We start from the raw sequence: 26,110 nt of genomic DNA, 5'->3' as shown, positions 1-26,110 counted from the left end.
GAGCTCGGCACACAGACTGCTGCCCCTTCCAGAAGGTCCTTCCTGCCTCTCTAACCCCATCCTCATAGTGACCTCAGGCCATCAAGAAAAGCAGGTTCTCAGAGGCTGGGGGAGAGAGGAACCTGGAAAATGGAATGGCAAAGGCACTCATTCTGTCTAGTTCTTCAGCAGCAAAGACAGAAACCAAAGTAGTATCTCAATAAATCGCCCCACCCTTCATGGACCAGCCAATGAGCATTTGGCACTGTTTACCCATCTTCTAGCCATTGGGGGAACAGATACATGTGTGAAGGTCATTTATAGCTTTCAAATGTCTTTCTGACTAAAATGACGAAGTTTGAGAGGTTCCTCTCTTCAGCCCCAGGATAATGAGACCATTCATACAGTTAAAGAGATTTTTACTCTCCACAGGGCTCTTTTGTTCCATACAAGAGCACAGCTTTCTGTGTGGGGGAGGCGGACGAGGGTCCCCACAGCCTGACAAGCGCAGCACCCATTAGCTCAGGCAGCCAGATAAAGTGACGAGAGAGAGAGAGAGAGAGAGAGGGAGAGAGAGCGCCACATCCGGAGGCAGACACACGCTGGCAGAAATGGGGAGAGAGGTGACAGAGTGTAGAAGTCACAGACACATGGCAACACACAGAGTCCCAGAAAAGGCACTTCTGAAGGACATGGAGACAGAGAAGGCACCGCTGAAAAGCAAACAGCAAGAGTTAGAACACAGCAGGCCTGCACGACCAGTTAGCTGTTCTGTCATTCCCCAAAGTTAACTAATTTTGCATTAAAGCAGTGGCCATGCCACTGAGGCAGCTTCGAAAAAATGATTTCATTTTATGGGCTGTCTTACAGCAAACCCGCTTCAAGGCTCAGCCACATGGAGAAAGAATCTATTTGCTCTGCCAGCACTGCCCAGACGCTCGGCCACCTGGTGCTTAGGACCCGCCTGCTCACAGCTCTTGGGCCCTGGATTAAAGCTGCGCTGGCATCTCCTTTCCTGACCTTTCCAACCAATGCCTCCTGCTGTGCAGGTATGTCTTAACCAACGGGCCTGCAGCTCCTTGTGTGGGACAGACAGCTTCTGGAAAGATCTCTGTAAATCAAATTCTTATAAATTATATGGGATTGGATTGGGGTGTTGCTTTATCAATCAGTGTGATGGTCAACACTTAGTTAAGGAAAGAAGGCTTTTGTCAAGTTAGTTGGTTTGCTTTAAGGTAAATAACCTCGTGTCTGGGTTTGGTTGCTATGTTTTTGGTTTTGGCCTCTGCCTCCACAGTCCAAAGGAAATCGCTTTGAACCTTCTGAAGCATGTTCAGAGAATAAGTATTCCAGAGCCTGTAGAAGGAAGGGCAGGAGATTTTATTTTATTCAGGAAGGACCCCGGGGAGCTATGGAGTCATTGAAATGATGCAGGACCAAGAATCAGGAATTCTCTTGCTTTTAGCTGTGCCACCTTGAGTGGGTAACCAAACTGTGATAAGCCAAGCTTATAGAGGTAACGGTGAAAAAAAAATAAGAAGTGCCCACTCATTAATTCAGAACCTACCAAGGACCCCTTCTGTGCCAGCCTGTGCCAGGCCATGGGGACAGACTGAGGAGACAGAGGAGATCCCTGCTCCCATGAGCGCCACCCTCTGGTGAGGGTAGAAAGGGGGACTAAATAAATATCTGTTCGCTAGGGCTGCCATAACCCAGACCACAATGCGAGTGCTCTAAATGATAGTCACGCATCGTCTCACACACAGTTCTGAAGCTGGAAGTCTCAGGTCAAGGTGTCAGCAGAGTTGGATCCTTCCAAGGGCTGGGAAGGAAGGATGTGTTGTTCTAGGCCTCTCTCCTCCGCCTGCCGATGACCCCCTCCACATGGCCTCCCCTCTGTGTATGTCTGTCTTAGCCTTCGTACAAGAAAGGACACTAGTCCTTAGATGAGGACCCACCCTAAGGACCTCATTTTGACATGATTACATCTGTAAAGACCTTGTCTCCAAACTCACGCTCTAAGGTCCTGGGGTTAGGACTTCAAAATACGTATTTTGAGGGACACAATTCAACTTATAAGAATATAAGGAACAATAAGGAACTATTTAAGAAAATAGGAACTAAATAAGGAACTAAATAGGAAAATACAGGAGAAAAATAAGTGTGTGTGTGGTAGAGTGGGGGATGGCTTGGGGAGGGGGCTCTGAGGAGGGGGCGTCGAACCGAGCCCTGAAGACAGAGCTGAGCCGGAAGGAGCTGAGGCAGAGCTGCGGGTGCAGAGGGCACACAAGGCAGAGGCAAGAAGCTGCCCGCCTCGTAGTGTCTGAAGAGAGAGGAAGCAGCATCTCAGGCAAAGGGGCGAGGAGACGGGCGATGAGGCCGGTGAATCAAAACTGGAAGTCAGAAACAAACGGCAACATGATGTTCTATAAAAGGTAAGTTTAAGGGAAAGCAGATCTGTGGTCACCAGGCACGAGGGGCAGGAAGAGGGCCATGGGGAGCAGAGGGACGAGAAGAAACTTCTGGGATGAGGAAGCTATTCTAGATCTTGATTGGGACGATTCCACAACTGTCTACAATGATCAAATTTGAACAAACAGCACACTTAATATCGGTGATGTTTCTTCCACGTAAATACTACCTAATGAAAGGGCACACACACACACACACACACACACACACACACACACACACGGGGGGGCGGGGCTCGAGCTCGGCTCCTGAGTGGGACGTGGCCGGGGGATGGAGCGGCGTCACCGTGGTTCGGGAGAGAGCGGCTTGCACTAAGGCGACAACAGCGCAGGCGGGAAGGAGGGGACGAGGGGTGTGTTTTGCGGGCAGGTCCGAGAGGACGGGCTGAGGATCTGAGGAAGGAAAGACAGCAGCAGGGGCGATGTCGGGGAGTCCGGCTTAGGCAGGGGAGCTGAGAGTGGTCCCCGGCACAGCAGCTGAGCCTCTGTGTTCACCTGCTCCCTCCCGAACCTCTGTGACCATGCCCGCAAAGTCACAGACCAGCCAGCCGCCCCTCCAAGAGAGCCGGAGAGGGGGACACAGCAGAAGAGAGGTCGCGCTCAGCCGTATCGTGCGCGCTCCAGGTTGGGATGGACCGCATCGGCCTGTCCTGCTCGGACACGCGCCCGCAGGGGGCTGCTGACGGGGACACTGGGGAGGCCGGAGCGCTGACCGGCTGGGCAGGCGGGAGGACACGCAGAATTGCCACAGGCCGGAAGTGTGTGTCGTGAGTACACGTGCCAGCTCGGGGGGTGGGTTTGAGGGGGAGAGTGCTGGGTTCAAATCCTCCCTTGCCGTGTGATACAGCTCAAGTTTCGGAACCTCCCTGTGCCTCCCAGTCCTCAGCAGCACACCGGCGGTGGCTTCAGTGCCTCCCCCACAAAGCTGTCCTACGTGTGCCTGAGAGGCTGTGAGGGCCCCCTGGGGCAGCCCTGGACACAGTGAGGGCTCAGGGAGCTAGTGTTACTGTGACTCTTCACCGCTCCGCTCCAAGGGCTTTCCAGCAGCCTGCTGTCTCAAGCCACTCCTGCCCCACCCCCCTGGTCACAAGGCCCCTGGTCACCTGTCGCGGAACCCTCCCGGACCACCCCCATCCCCATCTGGAGTTGGGAGTTTCCCTCCGGGCCCTGATGGCTGTCCTGCACTACAAGGATAGTCAGCGGCCAGAGGCACAAGGAAAGCAGGTCAGGCTTGTCTGAGGAGCAGTAATCACATAAAGGGACCATCTCGCGAGGGAGGAAAGCAGGACACCCCAGTCACAGTGCCACACAGATGTCACCAGCTGGATGGCCTTTCCTGAGTGCAGATTTTAGGCTGGACAAGACCCTGAACTTCTGTACTGAGGAACCACGGCTCAGCTCTTTGGGTAGGGAGACCCACCCCCTTCTTCCCCAGAGAACCTTCTTCCCCGCCTCTCCCTAGTCCTCTGCCCACGGCTGGCCCCTTTGGAAGTCCATTTGGCAATCTGGAGACTCCTGTGGAAAGAAAGCACTTGCTAGTCCCTCCTGTGGCCTCCAGGCCATCTCTGCTTCCTCTGCTCCTCCTGGAATCTGAGCGGTCTGTTCCCCAGGAGCCTGGCCCTTCCTCCTGAGGTGGGAGATGACAGATCCACAGCACAGAAACAACACTGTCCACGCTTCAGCAGAGCCACAAGGAGCACAGGCTCTGCGGTCACACAGGCCTGGATGCCAACACTTTCCTTTCATAAACTGTGTGACCTTGGCAGATGGTTTGCTTTCCCTGAGCCCCAGTTTGTTCATCTATAAAGTGGTAGAAATTGTATGAATGACCCTGTTATCACCCATTATACAGTATTCAAGTGCTCTTCAAAATCATGGCACCGGGTTCTTCAAGCAAAGGTAATATTTTAGGGTGCAACCTCTGGGCGAGGAGAGTTCAGGGTATAGAATTCATCTATCAAAGATTTTAAACAAAAATGGTCACCAGGTGAGAACGACATCTGATGCTCTTTTTCAGGAAAATCCAGTCATGTGGAACACCCCATGCCTCACACAACACAATGACAGAGCACAAAGGACAAGAGTAACGTACACTTATTGAGCACCTACTGTGTACCAAGCTGTGCGCTAAGTAAGACCTTTCTGTACACGCTTTCCTCATTTAATGCTGACAAAAACCCAATCTTACACATGAGAATACTGAGACTTCAAAGGGCTTTGTGACCTGTTCACGGAGCTTTTCGAGCTAGACTTGAACCCAAGCACAGCCCGGAGCCAACTCCTACCTGTTGTGTGCGTGGAACTTAATACAGTGTTGTGCTAGCACCTGTTCAAGTCTGCCTCAACAGGCAGCCGCTGCTTCGGTTTACATTTCCTCTGAGATGTCAGCAGTGAGCCACGAGTCCAAGTGTCCCTCCTGGGACCAGGTACAGATGTAGGGTAACACGGCAGGCCAGGATGACCAGCCGAAGATCAGAATGTTCTACCACGTCCGCTTCAGGTAGCAGCAGGCCCAGGTGAGGATTATTAAACCGCCGCACCTTCAGACAATCTCCAGTGTGTGGTGGAGGCAGGGAGGGGTGGAGGGGGGCATGCAAATGCACAGGAAAGGGGGTCTGACTCTCATTTTAAAATAAATCTGGGCCGCCACTTCATGACACTCCCCTTTTCTGACCTCTCTGCAGACACATCCACTCTCTAGCTCAAGGTTTTTCTTTGTACCTGGCACACAGGTACAAGCATGATTTTGCCAGAGTTGTTTCCATGTGAACCACAACATTCTGCGACCCTTACGAAGCTCCCAAGCCTTTGAGTCTTTCTGTAGCTTTTCTTAATTCCATGCTTTTCTCCAATAATTCCACCTGCTCCCCACCCCCCCCCATTCCGCTGCTTCCTCTTCCTAGGGTGGCAGGGGTCCTCCCTCCCCCTTCCTGACTCTTCTTTCCCTGGGCGGGGAGACAGGTCTCTCCCCACAGTCCCGATGCTGCCTTTACAGCGGGCTGGCCTTCCTCTCCCACTGCAGCGACATATGACTTACTGTGAGCCCCTCTTGGAGATACAAATTCTTATAAAAACCAACAGTGAAACTTACTATAATATTAACTCAAGCTTCTTAGGTGAGGATCTGGGCTCCCTAAGAGGATAAACTGTACCAGCTGGTGCCTATTGGTGGCAGCAGCCATCAGTAGAAGGCTCATACCTCAGGGCCTTAAGACTAGACGCCCGAAAAGCTCTCCTTATTTGCATTACAGTGATCCTATAGTCTTCAAGGGGTTCTATAATCCCAGACTGCTTGCTCAGAAACCCCAGGATTTCTGCAGCACAGCTGTCATGGTCCAGCTTCTTACCTTCTGGATTCCCAAGCCATCCTGCAAAGTCTCTCAAGGTTGCTGCTGTTCCCACCTTGCAGATGCAGGCAATGAGTTTCAACGAGATTGAAGACATTTGCTCCAGGGCTGCCTGGCCCCATTCTGAGTGCTTCCTACTCTCCCCGCAGCACCTGGAGGGGTGAGCATCTGTTGATGACTAAGCACAAGTATGCAGACAAAAGCAGGTGTCCAGAACCATAGTGTGGAAGGAGCCAAGGGCATATCCATGCCTGTGGTCTGTCACCAGTCCAGGGAGCTTTCTAGGACAGATCAAGATAAGACGCTGTACCAGAATAGCACGGTCATCCCCACCACACAACATTCATTGCATGAAGGTGTCTCTCATATTTTCCCTGGGAGAACTACTATTCCGGATTATCTGCAGAAATCCACCAGCAGTCATGAGCACATTGCAGCCAGAACTGGTGCCAAAAGGTGTCACTGAGAATGAAAATGGTCAGTGTCTTTAGTGCAGGACTTCTCAGAGCCTTTAATATGCTACTGTACATTTTAGATACTATGGGCAATTAAACCACCTGTATTACTGTGTTGTATTGCATTATACTGTATCATATCATATCATACTGTCCTGTATTATACTGTATCAGACTACACTATACTGCATTATACTCTACACTATACTGCATATTACACTGTAATGTACTATACTGTCATACTGTATTACATGGTATTGTATTATACTGTACTGTATTTAGTATGTATCATATCATACTGTATTTTCACAAAGCCAGACCAGTTCTGTGAAAGTCCCTTTGGGAAATGTCAGTATAATATCAGTTATCTCTTCTCTTTTTCTTCCCTCCCAAAAGAATTTTTCCTGGACTTCTAGAACTCAATCTTCTCTGCCCCCCAGATAGCAGCACCGGTATGAATCACCCTGAATTTTAACTCTAATAGAGATTGGATTCCTTTGCATTAGGATGGTGGTATTCACGGGTATCAAGGTCATTTTCAAATATATCAATATTTCTGCTTGATATATATCAATAGTTCTGCTTGATAATAGTGGGGTTACCATGTCCCCAAGCAAGAGGCATGATGAGAAGAACCAGCCCCTGCCCATCAAAGTTCTCAAAGCACAAATATACACATACAAGGGGAAAAAGACTCCTCAGAGAAGCACCACATCTTTAAAATTCATGGGAAATTTTACACTGAGATTAGCAATTCACTTTTTTAAACCTAGGAAATGCAGGGAGGCTTGTTTTGTTTTGCACCGGGGGTGGGGGAGGGGGCAGAGAGCAAGATCAAAGCATGACCTCAGCACTTCCTCCTTGTCTTCCTTGTCTTAGCTTGTGCTGGGTGTTCTGCTTGGTGCGCATGCACCAGAGTTTGGAACCACTCGCCACTAGAGACTTGGGGAATGTCCCAGTTTAGATTACCACCTGCCAGGAAGTCTCTGAAATTTCCAGCTGGAGTTTGCATGATGGACGGGCTCATCTTTGGAGAGCCCAGTTTGAAAGCCGGGAGTGGAACTTGAAGCCTGGTGTCATCAATAGGATCTCTGCAAACTCCTTGTAAACAGTCCCTCCAATTCTGGAGAGGGGTGACTAATGAAATGAAAATTCTTTAGAGGCAGTTTTGGTCATAAGCAATAAAAAGCAACTCTGGTAAGAAAAAAAAAAAAAGTGTTTCCGAGCACCCTACAGGCTGAAAATGGTTACTCTCCCTTCCAAGCTCCCCTTAAATCTAGGGGATTTAATTGCCATAAGTGCCATGTGACACAATTCTAGTCAATGTAGGCAAAGGGAATTTTTCTCAGCAGTGTTGGGAAACACTTTCTTCCTTCTAAAGAGAAGCTCATGAGAACATTTATCTTGTCACATGACTGGATTTCTTTCTTCCTACATCTGAGCATGACTGAATGGAGATGTGATTCTTGGGGATACTGTAGCCACTTTGTGATCATGAGGAGAGGATCACTGGCAAACTAGAGAGGATAGGAAGGACTGGGGGCCTTTGAGGCCACCTACCTCCCAGTTTCTTTCTTTCTTTTTTTTTTTAAAGATTTTATTTATTTATTTCACAGACAGAGATCACAAGTAGGCAGAGGCAGGCAGGGAGGGGGGCGGGGGGAAGCAGGCTCCCTGTGGAGCAGAGAGCCCGATGCAGTACCCTGGGATCATGACCTGAGCTGAAAGCAGAGGCTTTAACCCACTGAGCCACCCAGACGCCCCGCCAGTTTCTTTTTACAATATTAATAAACTCCTATTGGTCAAGCTGTTTTCAACTGGGTTTTTTATTATTTGCATCCTAAAGCATCTTAGTGGAAATAGCAATCTGATGTAAAACCAAGAATTTCTACATGAGAATGCAGATTCTTGACTTTTCTCGAAAAATCAGAAGATCTGGCAACACTGGGCTTGTCTTCCTACCTGGCAGCAACCCGGAACTAAAGAGAGCCAGTTCCTTTTACCTGGCATGCATGTGCTTGAGTTGTGCAAGGCTTCCTCCACTCCTGACTCCCGACCTCCTCCCTCAGGTCATTCCTCTGCTAGTCTCTGCAGGAGTCTGACCTGTGACTGCTGGTCTCTGAATTGATCTGAGCAGGTTCATTCAGTGAAGAAACATCTCAGGGACCACAGCTTCAGGGTGGGATCTGTTGGCAACACTGTGCCACCTACTTTGCCCCTGAGCCTGCATTAGGAGCCCTTCATGTCCAGAAGAGACTGGGGCAGACAGAAATGCCTCATTCGTGCACTATGGTGTTACTGAGCCTTCACATTCAAAGAGCACGAAATTAACATATATGGATTCACAAAATCACCCTTCTGTGAACGGACACAGTGATAATCTGTGCATAGCTTCATGCTATCACATCCTCTGTCACTTTATAATTTAATGAAAGCTTTGACATGGCCCATCAGAGGAATTTCTATTCAATTTTCAGCATTAATAATGCTCTGTTCTTTGTTACTTTTCAGAATACTTCCATTGATCTGTTAATATAAGTATTTATATTAAATTTACATTACGTGGCCCAGGATTTTAAGTCTTCAGTATGAAGTGTAACTCTTACCTTCCTCCTGCTTACTAAATAGAACTTTGGTAAGTATAGAATCAAATAAGTACTTGACCTACATCAGGTAGTTTTGATATTTTGTGTGTGTGTGTGTGTGTGTGTGTTTAAACAGTAGCAAAGGCTCCTTTTCCTGCATTTTTATTTTCAACTATTTTTGAAAATTATAAACATTTAGTTGAATCAGACTATTTAATTTTCTAATATTATATGAACTTGAGCTCTGGATTTCAAATCATGTCTTATAAATGGCTATGATTAAGCTCTTTAAATATATCACATCTGTTTTTGAAGTTGTTTATGGGTGTAACTGCTGTAATTTTTCGAAATCAAAAGTCTGACTTCAAATGAAAGCCAACTCAAGCCCTCTGTTCCCCCACCCCACAAGGGGAGGGTCTCCCCACAGCCCTGTGCTGAGCCCAGTTTGGAAGGACTGCAGCTGGGAGAGGGCCGCCCAGGGGCTCACTTCGCATGGTGGTGTGTGCACTCTAGGCCTGAGCTCGCAGTGTAGACAGCTGATCAGAACATCCTGGTGGTTCTCACTGGCACCCCCAGTCCAGAGCTGCCCAGGCAACAATCTATGTACAGCCACATGAGTCTTTCCAGAGACAGTCTGTGGCAGCAACTGCTGCAAGTCATCAAAGTGGTGCCCCTTGGCTGCAGGTCCAGGGACCTGGAGAATCACAGGTGTGTCTGCTGAGAACAGAATGAAGGGAAGGCTCACTGCCTTGGAAAGAACAAACTGGTCAAGGAGCAGCAGGCTGTGCTCTCAGACTGATGAGGGTTCTCGACAGGCTGAGCTAGAACAGGGCATTCCTGATTCTGTTCCTGTACTTTCTACAAGAACCTGGCTACCGTGCTGAAATGTCACTGGCCAGACTGGAGTGGGAAGGTGCCACTTTCTGAGGAAGACCTCTAGCAGAACCCTGCAAAACTCAGGTCCTAGAGGGGAAAACTCCTCCCTGGAGGCCACCTCTTACTGCCAGAGGTCACCCACTCCCTGCAAAGGATCCAGAGCCCCCTAGCCCTCAGAAAACCCCAGTGACCTCCTCTCCATCCTGGCCTCAGGCCCCTTTGTTTTCCCTGCATTTGCTGAAAGCCTCTGTGTGAACTCATTCGTCTCATTTCCTTCTGAATTCTAGGATTCAAAGGCTCTGGAAATACCAGGCAGGAGCCTCAAACTTCAGCTCCATTGCGGGAGCCTATGCCCTGGTAAGCTGACCTTCCAGCAAGATTCCAAAGCTTGGCGGCCGGAATGACCCACAGCTAGAGCTGGACCCGCTCCCCACCCCGGCCTCGGCGTCTCCGAATGACTTTGGCTGCCCTGGCCAGCCCACACCGTGTCTTCCAAGTGGGAGGTTTTATTAGGTTTTACGACCATGAAAACACAGGACGGTGGTGGTTACAGCGAACATTTCAGATAAAGGAACGGACCGCATCGCACCCGCCCTGTCTCTGCGGCCTCCTTCCCTAGGTCTCTCACAGATTCTCCCTGCGTCCCCCCTTTGCAATTTCGGGAAAGTTGAGAAGACACATTTAAAGTAGCAGGAATACCACCAGCAAAATGGAAGCAGAAGGAAAACTTGGAGAAACAACGGATGAGAAACACGCTACAGAAAAACCTCTTCTACTGCGTGAGGGTGCGGGGCGGGAGAGCATGCCCCGGGCTCAGCGTCCGTCCCCCGGAGACCCTGGTCATACGGGGCCTTCGGTGATGCCCTCCAGAGGCATGCTGGGCGCACTGTCAGCGGTGGGCCGCTCGTCCTTCTTCAGCGACGTCGGGACCCGGAGGCTGACGTAGGGTTTGTGACAAGCTGTGTTGGCCAGAGGGGGGTAGTGCTGTCTGTAGCAGATGTAGGCAAAAATGAGGCCAATGACTCCACCGACAAATGAATCTAGGCAGAAAGAGCAAAACGGGAGAAAAGTGTTATGACGCATTCAAATGTGGCCAGTTGCGTTTTCCAGAAAGCCCTCTGCTCACCTGCTGCAGTGAGTGGCTTGCTTGCTGGACCCCTTGAGAGACTAAAGCAAAGAGAAACCACGCTGGAGGTTTAGATCTTGGTGGCCTCTGCAGATCTTTCTATTTCAAGAACTTAAAGATTCCTTGAAAATGCTTCCTTGATTTGCTCTTAGGTCTTTAATATGGACCCAAACATCGCACGAACTCAGATTTGCATTCTTGGATGTTAAAACCACTTCTAGGTTCTGGAAGAAGTCCAGCCATGTCTATAGGATTGAGACACCCCGGTGGGGGGCTGTGCTTTCCTATCCTTCAGCAAGTTCCTGCTGGAGGCCAGCACTGCTGGAGAGCTACAGAAACCCACTGGGCGTGCGGTCTCTGCCTCGCGGTCAGTGATTTCTCAGGGAAGAAATACACTTCGGAGTCGCAAACGTCAGCATTTTATGGCGCACCAGGACTGGCAACTCAACACGTCTCTGCTGTGAGAATCCCAGTCCCTCCAGCATCTCATCAAGTTGGGGGGTTGAGAGGGTCAGGGAGATGGGGGCAGGAGGGGGCATCTGCAGCCAGAACAGGCCCCTCCACGGCGGGGCAGTGGGGGGCAGCCCCTTGCCCAAGCAGGCATTCGGCTGATGCCCAACAGAGACCACATCGGAGCAGTCCACGCCAGCAACCCTCACTTCCTGTGTGTGGATGTGCACATGTTGCCACTTTAAACTGCGTCTATGGGCTATTCTTGCCAGAAAGACCCTAGCACACTGGAAAACCTTCCCTAACAAAAGAAACTGGGGACTCCTTCGAAGATTTCTGCCAGGATGAACTGTCATTCTCCATTTGGGGTTTCTGCTTCCACATTTCTAATCCTGTTGGGCTGCACACACCTCTTAGAGGCAAATAGCATCATGGATTCCTGACTGAGGTCACAAGGCATAATTTTTCTTTTTTTTAATTTTATTTTATTTAAATCCAATTAATTAACATATAGCATATTACTAGTTTCAGAGGTGGAGCTCAGGGGTTCATCAGGCGCATATAACACCCAGTGCTCATCCATCAAGGGCCCTTCTGAGTCCCCATCCCCCAACCACCCCATCCCCCCCATCCCCCTCCCCTCCAGCAGCCCTGCTTGATTCCTAGAGTTAAGAGTCTCTTATAGTTTGTCTCCCTTTCTGATTTCATGTGATTTCACTCATATGTGGAATTTAAGAAACAAAACAGATCATGGGGAAGGGAGGGAAAAATAAAATTAAGACAAGGCATAATCAACAGGATTATACCAAGTTCCTCAAAAGGAGAAGCTCTTCACAGTGCCTGTGGCCAGCAGCCTATAAAAATAGTCCAGGACTCCAGGGTCTGAGGTCGGAGAGTTCCACTGCTGTTTTGATCTTTGTCTAACACCAGGGAGCAGCCCCATGGGGCAGTGATTTCTTATTCGAGTCTGCAGTGACCCACGGCACCTGCATTTGAGTCACCGACTTACTGAGCAGACCAAAGAACAAAGCCTACAAATAATGTCATTCGGCTGGCAAGTTTCTGGGGTAGGGCATCTCCTTAGGTGCACCACTGGCCATGGGACATAGAATCATCAGGAGCGAATGTTCTCCAGGCTTACTGGTGGAGCAGCACTCGAGGGCGAGGCGAGGGCCGCCCACGCTGCTTTCCCAGTGAACGGGAAGAGGGGGACGTGGTATCACAGGTCCACCAGAGTCACCAGAAATAACAAGGGCAACGCAAGGTCCAGGCAAGCTGCCTTCTTGGCTGGGTCATGTGGCACTTTGTTTATTACAAAGGTGGTGAACGAGATCCAAAAATTCACTTCCTTTAGGAGGGAGATGGTCATCAAGTGCCTCAAGTGGGCCACTGTTATGATGATGAAATCACTTTCACATCCTGTCTGGCCTGTGCTAACAGAAAAGCAGGCAGGGACAGGCAGGACGTTATTATGGGAAAAACAGCTTGGGATTGACTTTACCCTACATATGGCAGCATGGGACTGGAGAGTTCAAAAGGGGAAATCAATGGATCTCGGCGTCCCTGAAGGAGAAGATGCCGGTCTCCTTACTCAGCATCAGTGCTATTCCATTCCTCCCACGTCTGTGTTCCACATGGGTATCAGGTGTCTGGTGCGATGTCTGGCCCTCAGGCACGAGGCTGAACAACACAGATACCTCACAGTCCGAAGAGGCCAGATGGACCCTGACTAGTGACAGGCTTATCCATGAGCCACAGCCGTGATACACATCTCGAAGGAGAAGCGTGGGTCTGTGAGACCATCCAGAGGAACAGCCCGGGCTAGTCCCATCGGACTAGGTGAGTTTCATGGAGGGCACCGCCCCCTGCCCCCCAGACCAGCCCTGCAGGATGGCAGGTGTGAGCCAGGAGAAGTGAGAAGTGGAGACAGCAAGGATGCCTACAGTCTTCCAGGCAGAGGACAGAAGGAAGGGGCTTGGCAAATTTGGGAAACAGAAGGACCGACCATCTTTTACAAAGGTCTGGTGTCTTTATCATTCCGTAGGGCAGAAGTTGACCATCAGGTAGTCCGTGTACCCTCAAGCATGGACCAGGGACCCCGCTGTCTTTCTGGGAGACTGTACACACTTCTTAACCTACACCTACCACTCCGGGCTCACTTCCCCTTGATGGCCTCCCTCGTCTTTGCTTCCCAGAGCCCAGCAGTCATTACTCGGTAAACGTCCAGTGAGCCGGGACGCGTCGACCCGCACTGACGAGATGGAAGCCCTAAACCAGTGACATCACCAGCCACAAAAGGCCCCACACTGTGTGATCCCATGTACGTGCAGTGCCCAGAATAAGGAAATCCATGGAGAAAGGAAGAACGATTAGTGGTTGCCAGGGGCTGGGGCTGGGGTTGGGGTTTCTTTTGGGGTAAAGAACATTTCCTGGAATTAGATAGTGATGATGGTTGCACAGCTCTAAACATACTAAAAACCACAGAGTTGTGCACTTTAAAAGGGGTGAATTCTAAGTTACGAATTATACCTCAACAAAGGGGGGGAGCGGGAGACAACACTAGAGGGGCTCCAGTGGTAGTAGAAAGAGGCTTTGCATCAGGCAACGTGAATTTTAATCTTATTTATAAAATGGGCATGACCCCCTCCCCCTTCTCATGAGGTCAGAGGACAAGAGAGGATCCCACTGGGCTTGGCACAAACAAACAGAAAGGCTCTGAAGATGGGCTGTCAAGTCCCCTGGGGGAACACATCCCTCTCTGTCACCATGGTGACATCCAATATCACTGAGCCACCTTGACTTGGAAACGTGTATGCCTTGGGCTGTATGACCCAGAACACTACAGGAAAAATCCGCTCTGACAAACTCAACAAGCCCACATGAGAGTTTCTGTTCCTTTCATTCTACTACTAGAGAAGCTTCCTATTTTTGTGACTTTGAGCTTCTATGAAAGAATTTCCACAGCAGAGAGGATAGAAGATTTGGCTGGTGTACCGGGAGCGGGAAGGGCGGCCGCCATGTCTGTCTGTCCCAACACCATACATCCGGGGAGAGAATATGTCTGGGACACCAGCACCAGTGACATAATGACTGAATGAAGGCTTCAAGTCACATTTTTTTTCATTTTTGAAGGGAAAGAACTTGTAAAGGAAAGGTTAATTTTAATAGCACCCCAAAATTTTAATAAAACCAGTGTGAAGAAAGAAACATGATTTAGTAAGACTCATTCATTCATGCATTCCCTCATTCAACCTGTCGACTAGGCACCGTTAGGAGTTGAATTGTGTCTCCCCACCCTGTAAAAAAGATAAGTTGAAGTCCTAAGCCCTGTACTTCAGAACATGGCCTCATCTAGGTACAGACTCCGTACGGGGGTCATCGAGTTAAAATGATGCTGTGGGTGGGTTCTCATCTACTGGGACTGGTGTTCTTACAGAAGGATAAATTTGGACATAGGGACAGACCCCCACAGAAGGAAGATGGGAAAAAAAGCAAGTTAAACACGGGAGGTCGAGATCAGAATGATGCTGCCATAAGGCAGGGAACATCCGGGGTTACTAGAAGCTGGAGGAAACAGAGAAGGATCTTCTCCCTACAGGTGTCAGAGGAAGTGTGGCCCTTCTCACACCCTGACTTTGAACTTCCAGCCTCTAGAACTGTGAAACCATTTCTATTGTTCTAAGCCACCAGGTCTGGGGAACTTTTTATAAACCCTATGAAACGAACACAGGCACCCACTATGTGTCATGGCAACAAGAGTCAAAAATCCCTGCCCACATGAAGGCTGAACTCTAGTGCGGAGTTTCCCAACTACGCATCGCGTGAGCTACCGCCTCCGTGTTGTCCACGGCTGTTTGCACACGACTTCAGCCAAATCCTGGAGTTGCAACAGAGACCGTCCGGCTCACACAAAGTCCAAGATAGTTACTGTCTGACCCTTTGCAGAAAAAGCCTGCAGACTTCTCTTGTAGTGGATAAGGACAGACAATGATCAACACACCACAAACTACGCGGTTTGTTAGACGGAGATGCGTGAGCAAGATAAGCATGACAGGGAGCACGGGGAAAGCGCTGCGGTTCCAAGAGCGGTCATCACGAAATGTCCTCACCCAGAAGGGGACACTTGAGCCAAAGCTAGGAGGGGGAAGGGAACGAGGCCCACCTACAGAGGGAGTCGGATTCTAGAAATACCCTGAACAGAGAACCCACAAGAGACACCAGAGAAAATGAGAGGAAGTAGAGGGGAGAAGGATGGGAATGACGTGAAGCCTGGAGGTCATCAACGAGACTTGTGAGCAGCCAACTTCCCTCTTCCCTGGGGACCGAGCCACAGCGGAAGGCCAGGGCTAACCTGGAGGCCGAGAGGCAGAGGGCCTGACTCGTGCTCCTCTGGCCTGGCCCAAAGCGCCGTCCAGTGGGTTCTGAGGGAGGGGGCAGACAACCGGGGGTGGCCTCAGCCCTCCTGTGAGGGATGCCTGGGATAGGAAGGCAGAGGTGGGCAGACTCATAAGGCCGAGAGGCGAGAGGCTCCCAGAGCCTGAGCAACATTCCGCAGCTGATGCTGAACGTGAATACGGACCCTGCCACAGACGGCAGCCCACCGTGGAGTGAAAATGGGTTGAAATCAGTTCACTCCAGACCGAGAATATCTGTGGGAGAATATCAGTGTTTCTGTTTTACTCAAGGCGGTGGGATCTTGTTAGGAACAGAAATATAATTTCAAGGGCTCCTTTGCTTTGCTTTTCTTTTTTTTTTTAATTTAATTTAATTTTTCTTCCCAGTGTTCCAAAATTCATTGTTTATGCACCACACCCAGTGCCAAGGGCTCCTTTTCAAGTCACTTTGTTTAGAAAATCTAGAGACTGCTTCTGACAGACCAAGGAAACACCTGGTCAACAGAGTGTATCCCTCAACTCTGTGTGTGTGTGTGTGTGTGTGTGTGTGTGTGTGTTTAGCAGGGAAGGGGTAGCAGCCTCTTCCTGGCTCTTCCCAACCACCTCATCTGCAGGACTGATCATCTCCTGAAGTCTGGTAACTACACAAAAATTCATTTCAAATCACAAACCCTTCACAGCCCAGTCAGGGAAACATGGGGAAGGCAGTGGTAGCCCCCGAACACTTCAGCCCGGCCAAATATGGCGTCTGTGACGGCCACGGATACTTGCTAACCTCGGGCTGGGTGGGAACAAAGGACTGTTTCCTCACTTAAGACCCACTTTTCTGTATTACATTCAGAGGGGGGTGCTCTTTCTTAGAATGAAACACCACACAAGCACCCAGGACCACTTAAACAACATTATGATTCCAGAAACCAGTGTCAGTTGGAAGATTACTCCCAAATGTGGAGTCGCATGAGGAAAGCCTAGATCCAGATACAGGAATTTGAGGGGCAGAGTGAGCTCACGATTATGTCCACTCACATAACAAACAATACCTTCCTGCCACTCCTGTGATTTCTCACTGACTAGAAATCCTAAACCCACAAGCCTATGAGAGTTGAGGCAGAAGTAAGTTCAGTAAGAAGCTCTACTCTTTCTCTACATTTTTCTCCACACGTTTTTCTCAGCAGGGGAGTTCTTGAAAACACGTGGCTAATCACAAAGGTCAACCTCTTTTTTGAGGTGCTGGGCTTGGCAGTTAGCCTCACCCATGAAACCCTGTAGCTTCCACTTGACCTGAAAGGCAGCATATCACAAAGACATGGAGTCGCTCAGCCATGTACGGCCTCGGGACCCATCCATCTGGCTTTATTTCTGCCCAAGTCCTGCTAAATGCTTCACAGGCCTCTTCCTGCCATGGCCTGTGCCCTCCTTCTTCTCCACTTAATAAAACAACAGGCTTGTCTGTTTGGAGTGGAGCTGGGAAGGCAGAAAAGACGAGAAGGGTGTTGATAACAGAAAATAACCACGGCAATGGAAAGAGGGAGGCATTCGGGATTGTGGGCTATTTATTGGATAAGAATATATAATCGAGCCATTGGATGTACTTCTATATTAGACACAGTTGTGTAAGTGAAAATTGAAATGGAGTCATAAAAACCTCATAATATTAATGCTGTTAACTAAAGTCTATAATGAGAGGGATTTGGGTTTTGCTGACGCCTACGGGGCTCTGCGTGGATTCCCACCATGACCGGCAGCGCCTGCACACGGTCACTGGGCTCAGTCTGCAAAGGAAAACAATTTATTTCTCTCCATCAGGCATCCTGCCTCAAACGCACACCCACACTGCCCATCCCTTCTCCAAGCTGGAAATCTAAGAGGCCTCCCTCATGACTCCCTTAATGAGTGAGTGTTCAATGAATAAAATTCCCCGCTCGTTGGACACCGCCGCTTCTTACCATGTAATAAGGGGGAGCAGAGATGGCATTGAGTTGCACCTTCGATCAGGGCTTCTCAACCTCAGCATCAGCCATCCGGGGCCGGGGAGGTCTGCGCTGTGAGGGAGGCACTGTCTTGTACATTGTGAGAGGTTTAGCAGTAAACCCGGCCTCTCCCCACCAGGCTCCGGGAGCAACCACTACCACCACCAGCCCCCAGTTGTACAGACCAAAAAGATATCTGCAGATATTACCAAATGTCCCCTGGAGATATAGTCACCCCCTGCTGAGACCACGGGTGTCGACAGCGACAGACGGCCTCATAAAAGGGAATTCAGGTCAAATGAGCCAGACTCATTTCTGAGCCCATTAAAGAGTCCAAGGAAAAGCACGCATGCTCCTTTCCTGGCTGATTCGGGGGTTAAGAACTGAACAGACGACACCAGTGAACTGGTCTTTGGGCCACACCAGTGATCTAGAACACCCCATGTACATTCAGTTTTGCCTGTGGGAGTCTAGTATAGCTCAAGTCTGGCCCTAAACATCACCGAACATAAATTCTCTTGCTCTGCTTTCCTATCAGCCCACAGAGTGTTACTAGTCTCCCTCTACTGCTCCAAGCTCCTTTCTGTGTCAGCTGGAGAAGACAGGTCTCAAGCCCTGTTGCTAGCAGGCCTTCAAGGGCCCGGCTGCATCACGAGCCCACCATCTCCGGAAAGCCTGGGACTGTGAGTCTTCATCCTTTCCTGATGTACCAGCCCCAGCAAGGTAATGAGGGAAAACCAATCAGGACCACAAGTATTTAAGAGAGGCTGATCTCAGGTCTGAAGGTTTCAGGACAAGTTCACTCCACGACGGCCCTGACTGCCTTGTAAGATGCAGCAGCGCTCTATTCAAGGATGAACCCCTTCATCGTTTCACAGAGCCAAAGTGCCCAGATCAAAGCGCAAACCGGGGACTCACGGCTTACCAACAGACCACGTTCCAAAATCACGTCTGCCTCTAAATCAGTTGTTGGGGAAACACAACCCATCCTTCTCCAGAAACAATGCAGGAAGCAACAACAATGCCAATTTGCATTTGTGTAGTATGTTTTCACTCACAAGATACATTCGGATCCATGATTTCATTTGGTCTGTAAAGAAGCATGTGAAGTACTGGGGGGTGATTGTTCCCAAGCTCAGAAGAAACTTCAACTCACAAGGGATAAATGAAAAAGGCGTCCATAAGACACCAGCCAGCCCGCCCGGTTCTTCATGGAGAGATGCCCTCATCATCTGGGCAATAATGATTCTGTTGGAAACTAGTGCCGGGCGTGGTGGGTAGGCCTTGGGGCTGCTGGCTCGGCGACTCTGCCCCTGCCACCCTCCCCTGCTGGAGCTTTGTGTCATCTGGAGCTCCGTCCAAGTCGTAGTTCAAAGCAGATCGCAAGGGAGGGCACAGGGCTCAGCCTTATGGCTTCTAGTGACTGCCCGCCTCAGGAGGGCCTCAAGACCCTGATCCCTACTTGACCCATCCACCTGCGGAGACCATGCATCAGTCTCTCTCCTTACCCTGAAGCCTTGGCTCTTAGCTCAAAGATGCTACTAGAAGGGAGCCCAGAGCACAAGCTCCAGGAGGCTGGAGAGTGGAGCTGAGGCCAGGGAAGGAGCAGGAGAAGCTGGAGAAGAACCAGGAGGAGTGGGAGGCCCCAGAAAAGATGGGGAGATGATGTCCCCAGCTAGAAGCGCCCCTCACCTCTGGCCTCATCTGCTACATCACCACCCCTGGAATAAATCGCTGGGAAGAGGCCAGAAGTGTGCGGGAACACAAGGCAGCTGGCTGCAGAGACAGGAAAGGGGGAGGAGGAGAACCGCCTGCAGGCAGCAGGAAATGGCAAGGGAGAGGACGGGCAGACCACAGGCTGATGGGGAAAGTCATTCAGATCGCGGGAAACTGGATTTGGCACATGTATAATTCAGTCTGTCGGCTTAAAGTTGACACACTGGAGCTCTTCCCCATTCAGCTCTTCCCCGCTCAGCATTCATCAGAAATAACCGACTTGCATGTTAATGCAGACGCCTGGCCACCGCTCCAGATCCACCCCCGGAGCTGGCTTCCTGTGTCAGGGTGGCCTGGTCAAGGTGACCTGAGGCTCGCCCTGTGGGGAACGTGGCCCTCCATCCTGCGCTGCTGGGGGCGTGGAGTCCCACGGACGTCCCCTCTGGCCCTGCTCCCTGCTTGCCATGGCAGGTGCTGGAGACGGTCAGCTGGCTGTGAGCCGCGGCTTATCTCGCTGGGGGACAGGGCGTGCTGCAGTTTTATTCCGGCCCCGCATTTGTTGGCTGTTACTTTCCCTTGTCTCCGATATTCCAGGAGTCACGTACAGGTAAAACTCACAACGGCCTCCTAGCAGCGGCTCAGAACGCCACTGGCGTTGATCCCTGGGCTGGACCCGTCCTTTGGAAGCGCATCTGTGGTGAGAGATACGTTCTTGCATGACAGATGTGAGATGTGAAAGGAGCCAAAAACCACTTGGCACCAAGTCTAAAGACTGAGGCAAGTGATGGAGTAGGGTGATCGCAGTTGGGGCTGAGGCTCAGGGTATGCCTTCCTGCTGGAAGCTGGGCACAGAGGGAAAGGAGGGGCTTTCATGCTACCTCCAGTAAGGGCAGCAGGGAGGTCAGAGCTCACGCAAACAGGCAGGTTTTCTCTAAAACTGTATCTGTGGTTATTTCAACCTACACTGGTCTGGCAGTGGGCAGCTGGTTCTCCCTGAATGGGTACCTTTCTACACCCCTCCCTTCAGGAGAGTGTCAGATGACACCATGAGGACTAGGCAGGCCCTGGGCAGGGACTCACCTTGCCAGTGATGCTTGTAGTCACACATACGGGACAGGGCAATCATCATGGCGCAGTACAGGGGCAAGATGGCGGCACAGAGCCGCCAGCTCTTCCCCCGCCCACTCTCGGTGAAGCAGTGCAGCTTGCCAGCCAAGTAGAACGTCGTGAAGCCCAGGCCAGAAAAGGCAACTGCCAAAGAGAAACAGCAGGTGTTACACTAGCAGGTGGTAAGCGGCAGGGACACAGCATGTCCTGGGCATCCTGTCCGCCATCTTGCACACCCCAGGGCCACGGCATGCTGGCCAGGCACGGTCTAGGCCATCTGGGCTCTTGCTAGAACCACGCTGGTATGAAACTTTTAACAATGAGAATGACCTTCCAGGCTTGTGTCTGATCAAAATCTATTCTAGTTCATTCATTCATTCATTCATTCACTCAACAATGATTTAATGGGTAGCTACTGTGCATTAGACAGACGCTGCTCTAGGTGGGCGAATATCAAAGTGTGTCCAATGCTCTGTGTCAAGGGTCTCAGGGTCTGGTTGGAAGACACAGCCATGTGTAGAGAGGATTTCAATATAATGTGTTGGGTTCTATAAGAAAAAAGTGTGCACAGAATATAAGACTGTGATGACTCCTTAGATTTGAAGAGGGAGGGAAAGGGAGAGATTTGGGGCTTGGTGGCGCTCAATAAGATGGGTTCCGCATAACTGTGGAGCAGTGAGTTTGATGGAGAGGTTGGCATTGACGAATGCCTTGTTTTCTTCTAAAAATTATGGCTATTAATTTTTAGAATTGTAAAGACAACTCATGACTACACTAAATCTGTTTTTGAAAGCGTCGAGATCGGGTGTAGCTTGTGTAATTCCAAGACTTCTTACCCAGTCAGGTTTAGAACACAGCTGGAACTCAGTGAGATTTAAAGCAAGTTTTGTGTGGGTTTAGTCTTCCGTGGGTTTAGAGTGTCTGCAACCCTGGCTACCCATGGAGCAGGAAGGTGAAAACCTAAAAAAACCTAGGAAGCTTTACAAAATCCTCATAGCTTGTCTCGCTGCTGAACATTCTGCAGCTGCCGGTCTGCTGGTCTGGAGCACGTGTGTGAGTGTGAGTGTGTGAGAATGTATGTGTGTGGGAGTGTGTGTGTGTACATGTATAAGTGAGTGTGCACATGTGAATGTGTATAACTGTATATGTGTATGAGTGTGTATGTGTGTGCGTATATTTGAGTACGTGCATGTGTGTATATGTGAGTATGTGAGTATAGTGTGTGTCTGTATGTGTATGTGTGTGGGTATATGTGTATGTTTGAGGGTGTATGTGTGCATGCACGTGAGTGTGTGAGTACACATGAGCTGTATGTGTGAGCGTGTATATGTACGTGCGTGTATACGTACATGAATGTGCATGTCTGTCTAGGCAAGCATGTCTGTGTGCGTGTGTGTGTACGTAGGAGCATGTGTGTGCATATGCATATGTATACATGAGTGTGTGCGTGTGTGACTATGCATGCGTGTACTCCCCGAGTGCTTCCAGCGCCAGCCAGGGTTGAGCTCTGCACACTCGTAGAAGCTGCAGCCCCTGCCTCCTCTAGACACCAGCCTAATCAAAGCTTTCCTCTTGGAGAGAAAATCCCGCAGAGGGGCAGACTGCTTGGTAATCAGCCCCACAGGGACCTGGTAAGAACCGTCTTGCAAACACTCTGGATGCCAGGCCACCCGCGGCCTGGAGAGACTGCCGGAGCCCAAGCAGCAGCCTCAGCGTCCCCAAGTTAGGAACGGATAAAGAACGTCAGGCTGGCCCAGACCTGCGGAGTTCGACTCTGCATCTCGCAGGGTCCACGAGAGACCAGCGGGCACTCTCCAGTCTGCGGGCCTGCCCCAAACACACTCAGGCTCTTATAAGACTCCCCAAGAGGCCACCTCAGGGAAGTAATCCAAAAATATGGACATCTCTAGAAGATATCGCGGCCGAGTTATTTATAATCATAGAACAATGGAAGATGGGGAATGCAGAGGCACAGAGAAGCAAACTGTGATGTTTCCATTCAGGGGACTGTGACGCACCCAGGAAAACCACAGCTCACACGGCGCGACAGACCATCCTCACGGTACCATGTTAAGGGGAAAAAGCTGGACCTCAAATTGTAGGTTCAAGATAATCGTGGCCACAGCACGTAAAAATGGTTAAACTGTAGCTTTACCAAATTATCTCTGACAATGTATCTTTTTTTTTTTTTTTTTTTTTGAGAGAGAGAACAAGTGGGGTTGGGGAGGGCAAGGAGGAACGAGAAAAAATTCTTCAGCAGGCTCCACGCCCAGTGCCAGGTTGGATCCCACGGCCCTGAGATCATGACCTGAGGCTAAATCAAGAGTCAGACGCTTAACTGACGGAGCCGCCCAGGTGGCCCCCATCATGTGTCTTCTTAAAAGGGATCCCCCCACCCCCAGGCACAAACATGAGCTTAGGCCAAAGTAAGAATGTTTCCAACAACCAAGTTAAGGTAAGTGAAAGGGGTTGGTTTTTGCTTTTTTTTTTTTTTTTCTTTATAAACAATATTAAATCAGGTTTATCTCAGGAATAAAAATGAAGCACTTAAACATTTTTGAACAATGATTAGCACTTAAATAAACAGCAAAGCAGTGCCCATGCATATTAAATATTCCATTTAAAAGAAGACTATGTAAGGAGCTTCACTGTCCAGGCCTGTTTTACATTTTTGTTACGATGGAAGGTTTTTAAGTGACTTACGGGCACTCGAGAGTGGTCCCCTTTGGCCTCCATCCTAGCCAGCATGATGGGTTCTTAATTTCCCGTCCTTACCCATGTTGCTCTGCTTCTTCTATCCATTTACACCCTCCTCTGCAGTAGCAGAATGGGAGGGGGAGGCTGGACAGTTGGCTGTGGTGGGTACTGGCCTCATCCTGAATTCTTAAGGAGGAGTAATGGAATTCACTCAAACCAGACAGCTTAGCAAGTCTATCTGGCTAATTATGCTGAATGTGGGAGCATTAAAGAACTGTCCTGGGGCTGTGTAGGGTTATGGATGAAAGTCTCCAAGATTTCAATCAGAGAGGCAGCCTTAAGTGTTGCCAAACTGGCATCTCTTGGGAAAAGAAACACAACCAAAAAGAGGACGTCCACGAGTACAAGGCCGATGAGGGCAGGAATTTGTCTGCGTCCCCGTAAAACAAATTGATTCGGAGACTTTAGGACAGACAAGTCCTAGCTCAAGCAGCCACCTGAGCCTTGAGGCACAACACGGGCAAGGGAAGGGGCTGCTGAAACCCTCTAAGTTCAAGACCTGGGGCAGGTAGCTCAAGGCCAGGCCCTCAGGCTGCACTAGATCACTTCCTGGTCCCCCTGGAACTCGAATTTGACCAGCTTTGGCAGCCACAGGCTGGCACTCATTCTTTGGAGAACAGGTAAAAGGCACTCTCCCTCATGCCCTGGGACCCACGCCGCAGCCCTCCAAAGTGTGGGAGTGTCTGTTGCTTTGAAAAGAAGCAGGGACTCACAGGCATTTTTTTTATTATTAAATTAATTTATTTATTTTCAGCATAACAGTATTCATTATTTTTTCACCACACCCAGTGCTCCATGCAATCCGTGCCCTCTATAATACCCACTACCTGGTACCCCAACCTCCCATCCCCCGCCCCTTCAAAACCCTCAGATTGTTTTTCAGAGTCCACAATCTCTCATGGTTCACCTCCCCTTCCAATTTACCCCAACTCCCTTCTCCTCTCTAACTCCCCATGTCCTCCATGCTTTTTGTTATGCTCCACAAATAAGTGAAACCATATGATAATTGACTCTCTCTGTTTGACTTATTTCACTCAGCATGATCTCAAAAAATGGGCAGAAGATATGAACAGACACTTCTCCAATGAAAACATTCAAATGGCTCTCAGACACATGAAAAAATGTTCATCATCACTAGCCCTCAGGGAGATTCAAATTAAAACCACATTGAGATATCACCTTACACCAGTTAGAATGGCCAAAATTAACAAGACAGGAAAAAACATGTGTTGGAGGGGATGTGGAGGAAGGGGAACCCTCTTACACTGTTGGTGGGAATGCAAGTTGGTGCAGCCTCTTTGGAGAACAGTGTGGAGATTCCTCAAGAAATTAAAAATAGAACTTCCCTATGACCCTGCCATTGCACTCCTGGGTATTTACCGCAAAGATACAGATGGAGTGAAAAGAAGGGCCATCTGTACCCCAATGTTTATAGCAGCAGTGGCCATGGTCGCCAAACTATGGAAAGAACCAAGACGCCCTTCAATGGACGAATGGATAAGGAAGATGTGGTCTGCATACACTATGGAGTATGATGCCTCCATCAGAAAGGATGAATACCCAACTTTTGTAACAACATGGATGGGACTCGAAGAGATTATGCTGACTCACAAGCATTTTTAAAGGCTGGGTTCGACCGTCCAGATCCTGCGGGCACCCAGCAGCAGCTGCTTTTCTACATATTCTATTGGGCCTTTGGGCAACATTTTTAAAACAGCACTTTATGCCTTGACTTTTCTAGATGACACGACAGGCTCCAAATTCATGCTAAACCTCATGCTTGTTACTTTCTCAGTGACATTCACGGCAGCTGTTGAGCCAGCAGAATGTCCTTTGGCAAAGGGCTTTGGAGGCTCTGCCTTGTGGCCTGGAAGGCACATGGGAGCCACGGACACAATGGGCACTTTGCATTTCTGCTTTCCCCAATACTGTCCGAATTAGAACTAGCCTCTGCCAAACCGCACTGAATTCATAGGATCCCGCATTTTGTTTTGCCGCCTCCTCCCGGGGCAGGGAGGGCTGGGGGTTTGGGACCAGCCTATAATCTCCCAGGAGCCGTCCAGCTCTCGGATCCTGGGGCTCACTGGGACTCAGATTCGATTCAACTGGGAGAGAAAGAAAACAGGGAGGTCTTTAAAGAAAGTCTTTCCAAGGCGAGCCAAGCAACACCCTATTCTCTTATCAAAGAAACATGCACTTGAGACCCTGCAGAGCTGAAAAACCTTTTATGCTCATGTAGAACAGGTGAGACCCAGTTCATTCTGCCAGCCTCTCCCCTTAAACACAGCCCCCCCCCACCCTTCCAGCATGATTTAGAAACGGAACTGAGAGCAGAGCAGTCAAGGCAATGGATATTTCAGAAGATGGAGATCATAAAATAGGGGAAATGTGTTCCTATTGCGCTAACATCATGAACAACAGAAATATGATTAGAGCACTCCCAAGCCAGTGGGCAAGGGGGTGCTGGGATTCTAGCTGTCCCTGGGGCTCTAAATTTGTTCATTTGCTCTCCAAAGTTTGAAACACACACAAGCTCTCACAGTGATCTATGAGGAAGAGCATATGCCCCTTGCTTTCAGAGCCGGTAGCAGGTTGTCTGAACTAGAAACAGCTGATTGTAAATATTTATATGTTGATCTGGCTGTGAAAAGCAAAAATGTTCTTGGAGCCTGTAAACTAGGAAGCAGATGAAGGAGAATCATTTCCCCACCCTGTTTCTGGCACTTTCAGCCACACTCCTGGCACGGTCCTCAATGAGAGGAGATAAGTAAAGCATCACAATACAAACTCCTGGCCCAGGACATCTCAAGTCACCTCCCCTGTACAGGACTCTCTGCCTGCCTGGGGATTCTGAAAGGGAATCACCGGTTCTTCTCC

At 49.6% G+C, this 26,110-nt stretch overlaps 1 protein-coding gene across 4 annotated transcripts in view; it reads right to left on the bottom strand.

Annotated features, from left to right (window-relative positions):
* Positions 1-10,196: 10,196 nt before the first annotated feature.
* The window catches only part of PLPP4 (phospholipid phosphatase 4), a 119,970-nt gene continuing 104,056 nt past the window's right edge, over positions 10,197-26,110 (bottom strand). For 3 of the 4 annotated variants that reach the window (XM_044236689.1, XM_044236691.1, XM_044236692.1), the window contains 2 exons: positions 20,450-20,620; positions 10,197-10,753 (listed from right to left, as the gene is read on the bottom strand). In XM_044236689.1, the coding sequence (XP_044092624.1) occupies positions 10,554-10,753; positions 20,450-20,620 (371 nt within the window). In that variant the 3' untranslated portion in view covers positions 10,197-10,553. The remainder of the gene's footprint in view (positions 10,754-20,449; positions 20,621-26,110) is intronic. The other variant, XM_044236693.1, reaches the window with a different exon arrangement.

Source organism: Neovison vison, chromosome 2 (assembly GCF_020171115.1).
Source record: "Neovison vison isolate M4711 chromosome 2, ASM_NN_V1, whole genome shotgun sequence".
Classification (NCBI taxonomy): Eukaryota; Metazoa; Chordata; class Mammalia; order Carnivora; family Mustelidae; genus Neogale; species Neogale vison.
This window is presented reverse-complemented; position numbering and strand designations above follow the sequence as displayed.